Source organism: Pelophylax lessonae (genome assembly GCF_965119305.1).
Source record: "Pelophylax lessonae genome assembly, chromosome: 11".
NCBI lineage: Eukaryota > Metazoa > Chordata > Amphibia > Anura > Ranidae > Pelophylax > Pelophylax lessonae.
In genome coordinates this window covers 181848238-181865406 of record NC_138778.1, presented here as the reverse complement: position 1 = coordinate 181865406, position 17169 = coordinate 181848238, and the positions used below count along the sequence as shown (strand labels likewise).

Here is a 17169-nt window from a genome sequence, read left to right as displayed (position 1 = left end):
TTAAGAAGATCGGGAGCTGTGTCCATCAATCAACATCAGACAAATGGATTTTACCGTCAAAAATCCCATTTTTCAGTCCTGAATCTGAGCAAGACCAAGCTTGTGATCAGGCATCACTAATGACCACCTCTATGTTATTTTGCAGATTACTATAGCAGAAGACCTAAAGCCAGACATCGACGGACTGACCTCAGGAAAACGGTGTCAGTCATCCAGTCAGAAAAGTTAAAGAAAGTTAATGCCTTGTGTTTGCAAAATGTGTAATAAACAGTGCTTGCCAATATTTGTGTTTTAAAAAATAATAATAATTACTCATGATTGTGCATTTGAATATCTGCCAGTATTCTTCCTAGGCTTCTGCTTTCACAGCTAGTTATCTAAATTATTACTAAAACCAGTAATAATGGAATGCAGAGACAATTATTTATGATAATAAAGAGTAGATACATAGTCCTACAGACAACCAGCTCTTTGAGGGCAACCATACTGCTGATGTGGCCCCCCGATAAATTTGACACCCCTGCTCTAGAGAATCACACATAAAAATGGTAGGGTTCATTCTGGGTTATGACTTACTAGGCTTTACAAAACTAGAAAGAAAGGAGATTATATTTTATGTAAAGCAAACCTAAACCCCAACCTAATCCTTGAATATGGTATACCCTCTTTGCTAGCCCAAGTACAAACCCAAGAACAAAAATACAATATATTTCAGCTTGCTAGTTCTTGGAAGCGAAAACCATTTTAGTTTCCTCTATTTGGACTAAGAACATTTTCTGCAAGCACAGCAAAAATACATTGGTTGATCCTGCCAGAAATCCAGCGATCTCTTAACTCTCTATTTGAGTTGACAAGTCTTCATTATGAGCCCTGCCTCAGTTCTTCTATGATGGACTAGGCATCACGTTCCCTTTTCTTCATCTCTATAACATACAGGTCCCTCTCAAAAAATTAGCATATTGTGATAAAGTTCATTATTTTCCGTAATGTACTGATAAACATTAGACTTTCATATATTTTAGATTCATTACACACAACTGAAGTAGTGCAAGCCTTTTATTGTTTTAATATTGATGATTTTGGCATACAGCTCATGAAAACCCAAAATTCCTATCTCAAAAAATTAGCATATTTCATCCGACCAATAAAAGAAAAGTGTTTTTAATACAAAAAAGTCAACCTTCAAAAAATTATGTTCAGTTATGCACTCAATACTTGGTCGGGAATCCTTTTGCTGAAATGACTGCTTCAATGCGGCGTGGCATGGAGGCAATAAGCCTGTGGCACTGCAGAGGTGTTATGGGGGCCCAGGATGCTTCGATAGCAGCCTTGAGCTCATCCAGAGTGTTGGGTCTTGCTTCTCTCAACTTTCTCTTCACAACATCCCACAGATTCTCTATGGGGTTCAGGTCGGGAGAGTTGGCAGGCCAATTGAGCACAGTAATACCATGGTCAGTAAACCATTTACCAGTGGTTTTGGCACTGTGAGCAGGTGCCAGGTCGTGCTGAAAAATGAAATCTTCATCTCCATAAAGCTTTTCAGCAGATGGAAGCATGAAGTGCTCCAAAATCTCCTGATAGCTAGCTGCATTGACCCTGCCCTTGATAAAACACAGTGGACCAACACCAGCAGCTGACATGGCACCCCAGACCATCACTGACTGTGGGTACTTGACACTGGACTTCAGGCATTTTGGCATTTCCCTCTCCCCAGTCTTCCTCAGGGTCCGGTCACCTCTTCTCGTTGTGCAGCGTTTTCTGCCACACTTTTTCCTTCCCACAGACTTCCCACTGAGGTGCCTTGATACAGCACTCTGGGAACAGCCTATTCGTTCAGAAATTTCTTTCTGTGTCTTACCCTCTTGCTTGAGGGTGTCAATGATGGCCTTCTGGACAGCAGTCAGGTCGGCAGTCTTAACCATGATTGCGGTTTTAAGTAATGAACCAGGCTGGGAGTTTTTAAAAGCCTCAGGAATCTTTTGCAGGTGTTTAGAGTTAATTAGTTGATTCAGATGATTAGGTTAATAGCTCGTTTAGAGAACCTTTTCATGATATGCTAATTTTTTGAGATAAGAATTTTGGGTTTTCATGAGCTGTATGCCAAAATCATCAATATTAAAACAATAAAAGGCTTGCACTACTTCAGTTGTGTGTAATGAATCTAAAATATATGAAAGTCTAATGTTTATCAGTACATTACAGAAAATTAATGAACTTTATCACAATATGCTAATTTTTTGAGAGGGACCTGTACAAGTAGCGGTGTTCTGTAGTCTAGCACAAATGAGCTAGGCAAGGCTGACATCACTGCTTGGGATTTCAGAGGCGATGTTATGTCGGCAATTTATGAGAAGATAGGACTTCACTGGCTATTTGGCAGATCAACGGGTATTTTTCTGTAATTTCAGTGTTGTAAAGGGATAAAACCTAGGGAAATGCGCATGTATTGCGCCAAATATATTGAATGCTTTCTTTTGCTAATCTTGCCTAGACATACACGTAAAGGCTTATGTGCGTGAAAGGATTATACTTGCGTGAGTTGTTTATACTTGCGTTAATGCAATGTACTAAAACATTTTAATTTTTAGAACTGGCGTTCACATGATTGACAAGCACCTTATTTATTATAACATATTTATCTGTATTACACATGGAATCAAGTAATACATGTCAATCCATATACACCAATCAGCCATAACTTTATGTCCTCTAAAGCAGCTTGACTCATTGAGACATGAATGCCACTAGACCTCCGAAGGTATGCTGTGGTATCTGGCACCAAGCCATCAGTAGCAGATCCTTTAATTCTTGTAAGTTGCGAGTTGGAGCCTCAATAATTTGGACCTGTTTTTCCAGCACATGCCACAGATGCTTGATTGGGTTGAGATCTGGAGAAATGGGAGGCCAGGTCAACACCTCAAATGCTTTGCATTCTTAAAACCATTTTTCAAATATTTTTGCAGTGTGGTAGGGTGCATTATCCTGCTGAAAGGCTGCTATCGGGAAATACCATTTCCTTGAAGTGGTATTCTTGGTTGGTAACAATGTTCAGGTAGGTGGTATGGGTTAAGTAACATCTGCATGAAGGGCAGGACTCAAGGTTTTCCAGCAGAACATTCCCAAAGCATTACACTTCCTCGGTCGGCTTGTCTTCTTTCCATATGTCTCCAGCTAAGCAAAGCACATTGCACCACGTGATCTAAAAGAAAATCTGATTCATCGGAGCAGACCAGGTCACCTTCTTCTATTGCTTCATTGTGCAGTTCACATGCCCATTGTAGTTGCTTTTGGCTGTGGACACGGATCTGCATGGGCACTCAGACCAGTCTATGGCTACGCAGCCCCTTACGCAACGAACTGCAATGCCCATGTTTTCTACTTTCAACACAGCTTCAGGAACATGTTTACTTGCTGCCCAGTATATCCCACCAACTTTCAGATGCCATTGTAATGAGCTAATCAAGGATTTTCTTTTAACCTGTCAGTGGACATGAAGTTATGGTTGATCATGTGTTAATGCATGTTAAAGTACATAAAAAACACATAAAAAAACAAAGTAAAAAAAAAAACACCCTTTTTGCTACATGCTTCTTGCACAATGAGGAAAACTACTGCTAAAGACCAGGGCTAATGTTCAGAAAAAGAAGAGGTGATCAGATATACAACAAAATAATCCTGCAGTCCAAAAAATGTGAAAACTTAGGGCCCATTCACACCTATGGCTTGCATGGCCTGCTGCATTTCTATTCACTTTTGGCATTCTATAATTTCTATCAACTTTTGGCATTCTATAATTTCTATTCACTTGTAATGGTATCTTATCTCACTAAAGCAACAAATCTACATTGCAGCATGACGCAACACAGGTTATCGTAGTACCACCCTTTGTGGTGCGCTGTGTCAGGAAGAAATGGTGCAGGGTGTTTTTTTTTGTTTGTTTTTTTTTTTATTTTTTCAGTGTGCTGGCAGCTAATTTAAATGAATGGCTACCTCAATGCAAATTGGCAAGCAATTTAAAGAAACCCTTTCCCTTATTGCACCACAATGCATAGTGCTGTGTCCTGCATGCATATATTGTATTGAGCGCATCCCTTGTATTGAGGGTCAATAACAATGACTGCTGGTATAGTGCATAAGTTACTGCAATGTATAGGTGTGAGTTAAGAGTGAAGATAGGCAACCAACATAAATCCATAGGGTAAACGTTAAAATTACGATATCACCTTTTTTTATTAGAGTAAAAAAAAAACTTTTTCTTGCTACTTTGTTTCCAGAAGACCTTGCTATTTGGATTAGCAGAAAGCAGAGTATGACTGCTCCCAGTTACATATATAATTACAAACTATACATAAAAACAAGCCTTTTAAAATGTTACCACACTTTGATAAGGTTTACATTTAATTCATCTTATTCACAGGCACATAAAAAGCAACCAATAAAATGCTTTGTCAACAAACAATATTGGAAGGGCAGAGACTGTAGATTTCTTTGGGTCTACACACCCTGGTTTTAAATATATAGGATCGTGTGCAAGTAGGTGGAACAGAATTGAAACAGACACTAATTCACTTGTGTTCCACATAATCCTAATTTTTCAGCATAAAAGAAAATCTGTATAGCTGATCCCTCTATTAAGGCATTTTCAGTGACTTAATGTGCAGTTGGTATTATTACGCCCCACAATCACATATCCAGGCATTGTTCCTTTATATGCCTTAATGGCAGAACAGGTGCACTGCTGGCTCAGGAAAAATGTAAACAAAATCTTCAAGGAAAAGACTTGGAGTTAGCCAAAGTAATTGTCAGTTTTCTAGCCATTATGGCAAGAAAAATTGTGAGCTGCACAGATTACAGGCACCCTAGAAATCCTTGGCATCTGCATGTTTTAAAAGCAAGTCCGCAATAGCCGTTACAATATTTATATTCATACAGAATCCTTTAAATATAGAGATTTCTAGATTGGCATTAAGTTTTCAGTGGCTCAGTGCAATTATAGTTTCATAGTTGGTAAAGTTGAATAAAGACACCAGTCCATCCAGTTCAACCTGGATGTGTATGTATCTACTATTTCCCATATCCCTGTATATTGTGTTCAATAAGATACCCATCTAAAATTTTTTTTTTTTTTTAATTAGCAACAATTCCTGCTAAAACCACTGATTGTGGAAGGGATTTTCACATCCTTACTGCTCTAACAGTAAAGAACCCCTAACGCGGTTTCAGTTTAAGGTTGAACCAGTTCATGTCCAACTTCATTAAGTGGCCATGTGTCTTCTTTTTTATATATTCTTTTTGTGTAGTAACAGGGTGTGTATAATCTTGAAAGATGTACATTTTAACATCCTAAAGCAATGGAACAATTATCAGAACGTGTTTGAATTGACCGTACAATTCCACATAAAAATAAAAATCCACCTGAGATATATCCTAGTTAAAGTATAAGTATGCAATTAGCGGGCATTGTCTTTCTGTAACTTTTAACCTAAATGGTTTTGTAGGTGGGAAGTCTGGAAAAAGAAAACCAATTTAATAAGGATAATCCTTATCTCTTCAAAGACAGAAAAAGGAAAAAAAAACAGAAAAGGAGGAGAGGGTGTTAAAGTTGAAAGAGAAGAAGAAAAAAGAGGGGAATGGGGAAGGAGGCAAGTAGAAAATAAGCTTAACCTCTTCCATTCAGCGTCCCAACTGATCTCCTGAAGGGGAATTGGTCTCAGATTGGTCTAAAATATATTTATATCCTGCAGAATATGTAAATTTGTGCCAACAAAACCACTTCTTCAAATATTTTTCATTGGTCCCTCTATCAGAATAGATAAGATCCTCCGTTCTGTTTATATCCTCGACCTTAGTCAACCACATAGAAATTGATGGGGGTCGAGTCTGTTTTCAAAGTTCAGGTATGCAGCTTTTGGCTGCATTAAAAAGGTGGGGTAGGAAAGATTGCGAGGTATGTAATGACTGTGCAGAAGAAAACAGGCCGGGTCTAAGGGGATTTGGTGAACTGTAAATTTTGACATTCTTCTTACTTCAGCCCAAAAATTCTGAAGTCGATCACATGCCCAGAAAACATGCCACGTGTCTTCTTGGACTTAGAATTACCAATAAGATATTTGTATATCGCTATCACATTCCCTCTTGGATGCCTATTCTCCATGTTTGAAATCCTTCCTCATAATTGAGGTCCTCCAGTCCCCTATTAGTTTTGTTGCCCTTCTCTGGACTTTCTCCAGTTCCAGCACATCCCTCCTAAAGGACAAACCAGAGTTTTGTAAAGTGGCAGAATTATGTTTTTGTCTCTTGAGTAAATACCCTTTTAGTGGTCCCCCCAGATCTTTTTCCATACTTGATTCCCCCAGAGGTTCTCCCCCTAGCATGTAGCTTGCATTCATATTTTTAGCCCCAGGTGCAATACATTGCATTTCCTTACATTGAACCTCATTTTCTAAGTGTTGGCCGACCGTTCTATTTTATTGAGATCTTCCTGTAAAGTTGTTATATCCTGTTGTGAAGTTATTGCCCTGCTTAGCTTTGTATCATCAGCAAACACTGAGATTTAACTATTTATCCCGAAAACACCACTAATTCGGCCTCACAGAATATAGTGGCCCTAGAAACTAATTACAAGGTTCTAATTAGGTGGTACCTGGTCCCTGCCCGTATTGCCAAATTTCTCTCGCCCTACTCTTTTACTTCCGAGGCTGCTCAGCCAGTGGCACACACCTCCATAAATGGTGGAGCTGCTCGACCAATCAATTGTTTTGGGGGGGAGATTTTCTGCATGTTATCTACCCAATTTAGCTGTACTCTTGACCCTGATCCAGGAATTGTTATACTCAACCAAAAACTATTAGCTGTGACTAGACCAATTCAAACCTCTCTTGCAGGTCACAACCGCTGCAAAGCAAACTATAGCCAAGGCATGGAAATCTCCTCACCTTAGCATTGCGGAAACTAAGAACTGAATAACCAGAGATATGATACATGCCAAGGTCAAAGCAATTCTGGTAGATAGAGTAAAGAAATATGAGAGCCTGTGGAAACCCTGGGTGGGTACCTCCCTGTTGATTTTTGACAATACACGATCTCCCTGACTATTTCCATTATTCAAAGCCCCACCCCCCTTCAAGGCTCTCTACATTTCCTCCCACTTTCTCCCCCTTTTGGGGCCAGCCCTAGTCCCTCCTTGCCTTACTGATTTCCCCCCTTCTCTCCCTCCTATCCCCTGTTTATCCACTCCTTCTTTTTCTCTCTTACAACTTTTTCTTATTCCCACTAGTTTCTATTTACTAGGGACCTATCTTACTAGCATAGGCTCGCTATCATGTACATATTTGACAGGATATCATCCGCAGCTATTTCTCTATCGCTCATTGACAGACGTAGTCCTCGGTGATACAGCACCTTCGGGTTATGTTGCCTCCACAGGAGCAGGACTAGACAGGAAATTAAAAAGCTCTGGCCACACCCTAGGGGCAGTCCCAGAGGGTATATCCTCTCTCTCTCTGCCTCAGCAAATCAGTTTTTTTCTGTCTAGTCAGGAGTAAGGACCTAGATACCTTGCTGGGATCTTAGGTCCTGGCAAGATTTTTTTCTTAAAAGATTTTTTTAGACAGCTTTTTTCTCCAGTGTTCCTGTGAGATCTTCAAGCAAGAAAGCTGAACTGGGCGACGGGCTGGATGTTGAGATCCGGTGGTCACCCCAGTTCAGCCTACTAGCGCGTGCAGGCCATAGCTCCGGGCTGGGTCGGCCGCGACAAAGTCCCATTAAAGGACTGACCCCGCGAGTTAAACGTCTCGCGGAAACGCCAAAGACCATGAGTCACGGCGTCCATATCGGTCGACAGCCCTCCCGCCCCGGTGGAGAGGGGTACTGTCAGGAGTTGGTGCCCGCCTGGTTCCGGTATGGTGAGTAGTATCTATACTATAAATGACACAGATCCTCCTACTTTGAGTGTGATTTTATGTGCAAAAAGCCAGGAGGCTTGGTTTGGGAGCTAACAATCTAATTGTATACATGTTAAAAAGATTGTAATCAGTGGCATTCTGGGAATCTTACGGTGATAAGAATAAGCTACCTACCAGTCAGAAGCCACGGACATGTAGACTGCCTTCCTAATCAGATCTCCAGCTATTAGCAGGCCTCCCGAATGGCCATGCGGTCCGCCAGGGCCGGTACCGCCAACCACGCCAAATCCCCATGCAGAGAGAGTGTTGTGTGCCCTGCAGCACACCGCTATTCAGTACAGGCCGCCGCCATTTTTTTTTTTGCTGGATCGCACGAGCCGCCATTTTGGCGTAGCCTCGTGTCTCCAGCATGGGGGCGGCCATGTTTGAGGTGATCCAAACACCTCGTGGAGCTAGGGGAGGCGCCGGAAGGCGTGCAGAGGGGCGGAGCCGCCTCCTTTCTTCCTGGGCAGCCAGCCAAAGACTTCCTGTTTGTCAAGACAGCGCTGTAACCTGTTGCAGTTAAACTCTGAGCATCAAGTGGTGAGCCTGGGGGTCTATCTCTCTCTCTCTCTCGATCGATAGGGATCCCTAGCAGGTAACACTAAGGGGCTTTTTGTGGCGCTGGGGGTCTGAAAATTATTATTATTTTTGAATTATATTATCCAGGAAGTGACTGGAATTATCATGGACCCTGCCACACATATTCCCCCACCTGTTTCCCTCGAGGGGGCCACGGGACCCGCCGGTGCACAGAGTGTAGAGTCATTTACAGCAATTTTGGAGTCTATGGTGGCTCGGGTGGAGGCGGCCTGTCAGGGACGGGGGTCAAGGAAGCGACCCCCGCCTACCCCTATACTATCTGACACCTCTGACTCAGATTCAGAGATGGTCACTGCAGTTGCAGGTTCCTCTGCAAGGGCTGTTGTCTCAGGTAAAGCCCCCTCAGACAGTGAGGAGGACGTTTCTTCTCCCGCTATAATTCAGGAAGAAGCATTGGTGGACACACTAGTTGTGGCAGTGCAGGAAACCTTAAAACTTGAGGCTTTACCGGCAGAGGCAACTGAAACAGAGATTCCTTTTGGTAACAATAAGCCCATCAAAACGGTGAAGGTTTTTCCTGTACCCAAGTGTTTCGGTAATCAGATTAAAGGAGAATGGGAGCATTCTAAACGTACCTTTACTATTTCCAAGCGTATTGCTAGACGCTATCCGTTTGAGGAATCCATCATTAAGAAATGGACGGTACCACCAGTGGTGGATCCACCTATTTCCAGGCTGAATAAAGCCACGGTTATCCCAGGTGAGGACACTTCGTCCTTTAAGGATCCGGTGGATCGAAAGATGGAAGCAGAGTCCCGCATCATCTTCTCTCTGATAGGGTCAGCATTTAGACCAGTAATTGTTATTGGTCTAGTTTCCCAGACACTTACGGAATGGGCGAGATTGGTACGCCAAGACCTTAGGGGAAAAGATATTCCCCAGGAAACATCTGATTTGATGGAACAGATTATACAAGGGCTACAGTTTATCTGTGACGCAGCCTTGGACACTACTCCCCTATTAGGGCATGCATCTATGTCAGCGGTAATCCTCAGACGTGTGCTGTGGTTAAAATGCTGGTCAGCTGACCTAGGTTCCAAAAAGACCTTGACGAATCTCCCCTTTCAGGGGAATCGTCTATTTGGGGCCACCCTAGATGAAATCATTAAGGATGCCACTGGGGGCAAGAGCACTTTTTTGCCACAGGCTGCTAAAGCTAAGGGACCTCGCAACAAGCGAGGACCTTTCTTTACCGCCCATAAAGGGTTCGCACGCCCGGCTGGAACAAGCGGGAAAGGCAAGACTCCTCCAGGAGGGTTCAAGAAAGGCTGGTCGGACAAACAGAGGACCAACTCAGCCAAACCCGAAGCAAAGGAGTACACAGCCTGAAGGTGCGCCCCCACCCGGTTTGAGGGTGGGGGGACGTTTTCACCGGTATTCAGGACATTAGATCGAGCATCAACTACTACTACCGGTGCGATTCTTCCCTTCCAACATTTAAGTACTACAGGGAGCGGTAGTCACCGTTCCCTGAATAGATCTTTTCCTTTTACCTTTTCCTAAGATTAGTCTCAATTCCCCACAGGAATCGGATCTGGTTGACCAGACAGGCCAAGAAGCCTCTAGCCGGGTGACTTCGGTCCCTGAGGTTCAACCAGAAAAGATCACCCTTCCTGATAGCAATCAGGTATCTGATAAATGTGTGGGAACAGAAAACGACCAGACTTTCTCGGATGGTCGGGGCCAGATAGCTCTAGGGACGCCTGGTTCAGATCCAGTCAGGACCAGTGGTCCTAGAAATTCTAGGCTGGCCTTGTCAAGCCGGCCTGGCCGATTTGGACAGGCTAGTCGCAGACGTTCCGTGGGAACTTCGTCTCAGGGAGTGTCTGTGGTCTCAAGGACCAATTTACCATCGTGCTTTACAGTCGCTGGTTTTAATGGCCTGGCCATTGAGACCCAAGTACTGAAGGACAGAGGTTTGTCAGCTTCAGTCATTCCTACCCTTATTAAAGCAAGGAAAGCGACTTCCAGCAAGGTCTATTATCACACATGGAAGACTTATATTGCGTGGTGCGAATCTTTAGGATTTCCTCCACGTACCTATTTGGTGACTCGAATATTGGCTTTTTTGCAACAAGGGGTTGAGCAGAAGCTAGCCTTGAGCACCATCAAGGGTCAAGTTTCAGCATTAGCAATCTTCTTTCAGAAACCTTTAGCTACCAAGTCCTTGGTGCGGAATTTCATCCAGGGGGTGCGGCACCTGGCTCCACCAGTCCGCGCGCCCTTACCGCCCTGGGATCTTAATTTAGTTTTGTCGGTTCTACAGAAACCTCCCTTTGAAAACATCAGGGAGATTCCCTTGTATACTTTATCCCAGAAGGTGGCCTTCTTGGTGGCTATCACTTCTGCTCGCAGGGTGTCAGAACTGGCTGCATTATCATGCCAGTCCCCATACCTAGTGATTCATAGGGATAAGGTAGTACTTCATCCTAAGCCATCCTTTCTTCCTAAGGTGGTTTCAGATTTTCATCTGAATGAAGATATTGTACTACCTTCCTTGTGTCCTCAGCCCAAGCATCATCGGGAACATGCGTTGCATTCCTTGGATGTGGTTCGGGCAATCAGAGTATACCTGAAAGCTACGGAATCATTCCGTAAGACGGATTCACTTTTTGTGATCACGGATGGCCCCAGAAAGGGTTTGCCTGCATCTGCCGCGACCATTGCCAAATGGATTAGACAGACGGTGGTACAGGCTTATTCTATTAAGGGTCAGAGTCCTCCGTTCCCTGTTAGGGCGCACTCCACTCGAGCGCTCAGTACTTCCTGGGCCTTTCGCCATCAGGCGTCAGTGGTCCAGGTATGTAAGGCGGCCACCTGGTCGTCGGTACATACCTTTACAAAATTCTATAAAATTGATGTGACGGCATCGGCGGATGCCTCATTTGGCCGCAAGGTTTTGCAGGCCGCAATTTGAGGAGACCGGTGGTCTACCTCGAGAGTTTTTTTCTGTTTGAAAGATTTCTTTTTTGTTGAGTCTCATCATTAAGGATGAGCATTGTAAACTTCTAGTTGGCACCGGTTGGGCCTTCTAGATTGGGATTTGATTTCCATTTTCCCACCCCTCATTTGTGATACTGCTCTGGGACGTCCCGAAGGTGCTGTATCACCGAGGACTACGTCTGTCAATGAGCGATAGAGAAAAATGGATTTTTGTAAAATCTTACCGTAAAATCCTTTTCTCTTAGCTCATTGACAGACGTAGTCCCCGCCCCTCTGTTTTGGAGTTGGGTTGGGTTAAAATCTCTAAAGACTGCTTTTTGACATAACTGATTTGCTGAGGCAGAGAGAGAGAGGATATACTCTCTGGGACTGCCCCTAGGGTGTGGCCAGAGCTTTTTAATTTCCTGTCTAGTCCTGCTCCTGTGGAGGCAACATAACCCGAAGGTGCTGTATCACCGAGGACTACGTCTGTCAATGAGCTAAGAGAAAAGGATTTTACGGTAAGATTTTACAAAAATCCATTTTTTACAAGACCCATGGTCCTGCCTAAGTGTGGTAATCACCTTCCTTTTTTTCCCCCATTTTAATCACTGGAGACCCCAGTGCCCTCATTTTTGCTTCGCACTAGGTTTGCTCTCTCTTGAGCCTTAACCACTTAAGCCCCAGGCCTATTTCTGACACTTTTTGTTTACAAGTTAAAATCAGTATTTTTTCCTAGAAAACAACTTGGAACCCCCAAACATTATATATATATATATATATATATATATATATTTTTAGCAAAACCTCTGGAGAAAAAAATGGCGGTCATTGCAATATTTTTTGTCACGCGGTATTTGCGCAGCGGTCTTTAAAACGCCATTTTTTGGGAAAAATTACAAAACTAATTTCACTGCATTTAAAAGAAACTAAACAGTAAAGTTAGCCCATTTTTTTGTATATTGTGAAAGATGATGTCACGTCGAGTAAATAGATACCCAACATGTTTCGGTTTAAAATTGCGCACACCCGTGGGATGTCGACAAACTACGGTCAATAGAAATCTCAATAGGCGACGCTTTAAATTTTTTTAACGGTTACCAGTTTGGAGTTGGAGTGTAGCTCTTTTTTTTAATAATTTCTCACGCTCTGGCTGTCACTTTTATTGCTGTCACAAGCAATGTAAACCTCCCTTGTGACAGTAATATGCAGTGACAGGTACTCTTTATGGAGGGATCGAGGGTCTAAAAGACCCTAGCCCTCCACTACACTTCCATGTATTCAAAATGCAGCAAACAGCATTTTTGAATAGACTTGACTTGAATAACCCGGACGTGACGTCATGGATGCCGCCTCCGGGTTACGTCATCGGAAACCCGATCGAAGCCACATCCGGCTTAGATCGGGACTCCATCCAGCTGGCATGTCCGCTGTCGGGAGACCCGGAAAAAGCCGCGGAAGGCAGCCTGAGGGGGGGGGGGACGTCCCCTCCCGCTCGCCGGGGTAACGACCGAGCGGTTACCGAGCCGCATCGGTCATTACTGCCGGAAAGCCGACCGCCGCCTCTAAACAACAGTACCGGGGTGATGCCTCTAGCTAGAGGCATCACCCCGGTATAACACCGCAAAATCTGCCGATGTACCCATATGTCACTTTGCGGTAAGTGGTTAATTTGTAAAGGGTTACACAGTGATCCTGCTACCATACTTATCTGTAATTACGTTACTCTGTTACCTATGGCATCTGTAAGAAACGTGAGGTTTTATGATCCTCCTGAAAGTACTGGAAATGACAAAAACGCGTTGGGGCGTGGCTACGCAGTTCTTGAGTGAAGTGTTGATGTTGGGAAGGACAAACGGCAAATCCATTATGACAACTATTACCAGCATGGAGGTGGTGAGATTGTGGTGTGGTTGCCACTAGACCAGCCCATTTATTTTAATGCTGTTCACAAGAGATTTTATATGTGAGTAAATTACTTTTTAAATAAACAATATTTAGTGGGAATATTCTACTTTTGGAAGCCTCTTTTTTTTTTTTCTCTCTCCTACACACATGCGATGAGATGAGCTCTTCTGATCGAGATGTGATGTTTCCAAGTGGAGATTGATTAAACACGTCAACACTTTTGCTTTCTCATGAGAATGAGAGGCATTTTGGTCTGGTGAGTGTATTTTCATAAGGGAGATGGTCTCACTTGATCACGTTGGTGGATTCGAGGTGTATTGCTTTTCCTGATAATTTACACCCAGGGGTGTGATGTTTATCTAAATTTACTTACTGTGAAGATTTGCATATTATTGCACGGACTATTTTTTTCTTTCATGGACTCGATGTTTTGTTATGATATATTTTTTTTATATTTGATTAAAGTTTACACATGATTTTTTTTTTGCACTGTTGATAAATGGTGTTATGTGCTACTGTGAATTGAGTATTAGTCGACACACTGATATATTTATCACAATTTTTTGCATTTATAGAAGTACTAAGTAGCAGCAATTAGTTTAATAATAGGACAGTTTCAGTGCACTGGCATATAGTATTATTTAATCTTATACACCATAATTTTTAGAAAGAGCTTTACAGTATAACCATTGCGTGGAAAGGTAATTAACAAATATGGCTGCTGCCATGTACATTTTTCATTAAAGCAAGCCTTGAATGGAATGCAAAGTTCGGTTTCAAATGTGAACCACCTTCCACTGGTTAAAATGCAAAATAATACCTGTAGGGAGAAATAAGTTAGATAATGTACTTTTTTTCTCCAACTTCTTTAGCTTGGAAAGTGACTTCATCATTCCGTCAGTGAGATCCTGGGGAGTGCTGAGTACTCAAAATCTCGTGAGAAGACGCACACCGCACAGTGCAGGATCATCTTTGATTTAGGCTACATTCTCCAGATCTCACTGGAATGAGGACAACATCACACCCACCTAGGTGTCCTGGTGGGAAGCTGGGGAAAATATATTACCTACCCCACAGGTATAGGGGATAGAGGCCACTTTTAATAAGCGGACCTTGTATTTTAAGTGCAAGGACCGCTCTAAAAGGCACATATTGATAATATTTATTAGGCTCATATCCCATTCATGTTTCTAAAACAAAGGAAAATAAAACAAGATTATACATTATTTTCAGAGGACCGGTCCATGGTACATTTGTTAGTATTGAATAAATGCTGTTGGGGTTTCCATAAATTTCTCCTGAGATTCCAGTGAAGAGATTATGGTTCGATAATTGTGCTTGTGGTGGCATAGCAGATCCTTGATCTTCAGTTACATATGAAACCAGTCTGTCTAGAACTAAAGCATGGGTGCCCAACCTGTGGCCCTCCAGCTGTTGCGGAACTACAAGTCCCATGATGCCTCAGCCTTTGTGAGTCACACTTGGAACCTTTAGTCTTGCAATGCCTCATGGGACTTAAAGTTTCGCAACAGCTGGAGGGCGACAGGTTGAGCACCCATGAACTTAAGCATCAATATTGGGTACACTGGTCCTTTTTTAATGAAAAAATAACCACATCACATATTTAAATGTTTCACTATCTTATCCAATGTGTAATGTTTTTGTTCCACTTTAAAGACGTCAGTAATTTCTAGAACCCAAAAATAGATTGCGTGTAGCCCGTCACTGCCTTCAGATATGTTGTGCGACTGAATATGTGCTTACCTATTTGGACCTTTTGTTTCAGATTTCTGCCTGACGTGAGACTATTGGTGCAGACATGTTTCGGAACAGTCTGAAGATGCTTCTCAGTGGTGGAAAATCCAACAGGAAAAACCGGTCCAGCGGTAAGACAACCCATGATAAACCATTTGGTATTCCTTTAAATTCTCTATTTCTACTGCAGCTAATACTGTATAGCGTTCAGTAAGATTAATATATTAACATATACCATAATCAGTGTAGCACAACCAATATAAAAAACAATCAAAAATATTGAAAAACAATAATAAACAAAGACCCAGTTTATAATATCCACCACTGTGCAACTAAAAGTGACAGTTCAAAACGGTAATCCTAAAATATTGTGATCCAGTGAATTCGGTGACCACTACCTATGGCTGAAATGCCTGCTCACCTGCAGATAATGACCCCACTATGGAGTCACAATTGCCTATTAAGATGGATCACAGGATGCCACGGGGGAATTCCTCCACAGGGTATCTGTAAGCTTTGCTGACCTCTTAGGGTCTCAATCATTCATATGCGACCATAAAATTATAAAAGAAAACCATAGTGCTCTCTGCTTCAAATATTTATTATATAAAACCTAACACAGGGTTTAAGAATACTCACAAAAATATGTAAAAACTATGCATATCAGCTCATATCACTCACAGAAATAAAAAACATCCAAAGTAACAACTCGTCTCACCTGTACGCGTTATGCCCTCTACTGGGCATCTTCATCAAGTTGCTGAAGCATCGCTGACCTTCTCTTAGGGACTCAATCATTCATGTACGGCCATAAAATTATAAAAGAAAACCATAATGCTCTCTGATTCAAATATTTTTTTTTATTTAAAACTTAACATAGGGATTAATAATACTCACAAAGGTATGTAGAAACCATGCATATCATCAGCACATATGATTAAAAAAACAAAAAAATTTTCCAAAATAACGACTCGTCCCACCCATACGTGTTATGCCCTCTACTGGGCTTCTTAATTTTTAACTGTTACTTTGAGTTGCAGAGTGGTGGATATTATACAATGGGACTTTGATTATTAATTTTTTTTCAATATTTTTGATTGTATTTATTTTGGTTGCGCTACACTGATTATGGTATATGTTGTTTTGTTTTGAGAGTTAAAAGTGGATACACTCTGATGTGGACAGCAACCACTAATCAGTCTCTGGTTCAGGCTATTATATATTATTTTGCACTGAATTTTTGCACATAATTTTTTTAATATTGCTCTGATTTGAAAACAAAGTGTGGTTATGCTCAGCATTGTTGTTGTTAAAGGTATTCCAGGAACAGGTCCAAAACCACACTTAGTCTGGGAATAAATTCAGCGAAGAAAGACTCTAATACCATAGAGTTAAGCTGGCCATGATCAACCAGATGATATCTGAGGAGTGGGTAGCCCTGTTGCCTCTCTACCACCCAACATCATTGGATCAGAAAATTGAAGGAGCCGGGTGGATAATTCTTGGCCAAACAGTGACTGTGGCCAATCAGCTGCAGTCACTGCTTTGGCAGTACCCGCTCTATTCTAACAGCCGCTGGCTCTGTCTGTCAGGTGATATTGTCAGCGGGAGGGTTGTCCATCTGCTCTGTTTAGCTTGGATGGAGGAATTATTTTTTTTTTAAGACAGGCCAAAGATGGTGAGATTTTCTTTCCTGCAACCAAATCACTAGATTCTCCATCAATATTGCTGACAAAAACCCGACATGCTGGTTTTACCCACGTCGATCGATGGATCAACTTGGGTACATTCAGCCTGCCCATAGATGGTTTGAATCTCGACCAGTCCCTGCTGAACCAGCTCACATTCAAACCACCTATGGCTGGCTTCAGTTTGTTTTTGCTTAGCCTACAGAGTAATAAATCATTATGTAGCCAGCTTTAATAATGCTTATTGTATTGTCATACTTGCCTTTGTGTCTAATAACCCCCTCATGCTCTAGCAGGTAACACAGGATATTTATTTGGTTATTTTATTTATGGCCATCCTTATTTTGAAT

At 42.1% G+C, this 17169-nt stretch overlaps 1 protein-coding gene across 4 annotated transcripts in view; it reads left to right on the top strand.

Moving 5' to 3' along the window:
• TANC2 (tetratricopeptide repeat, ankyrin repeat and coiled-coil containing 2) overlaps window positions 1-17169 on the top strand; it is a 773447-nt gene that overhangs the window by 332560 nt on the left and 423718 nt on the right. For all 4 annotated transcript variants that reach the window (XM_082271257.1, XM_082271258.1, XM_082271262.1 and 1 more), the window contains exon 3: window positions 15163-15262. In XM_082271257.1, the coding sequence (XP_082127383.1) occupies window positions 15196-15262 (67 nt within the window). In that variant the 5' untranslated portion in view covers window positions 15163-15195. The remainder of the gene's footprint in view (window positions 1-15162; window positions 15263-17169) is intronic.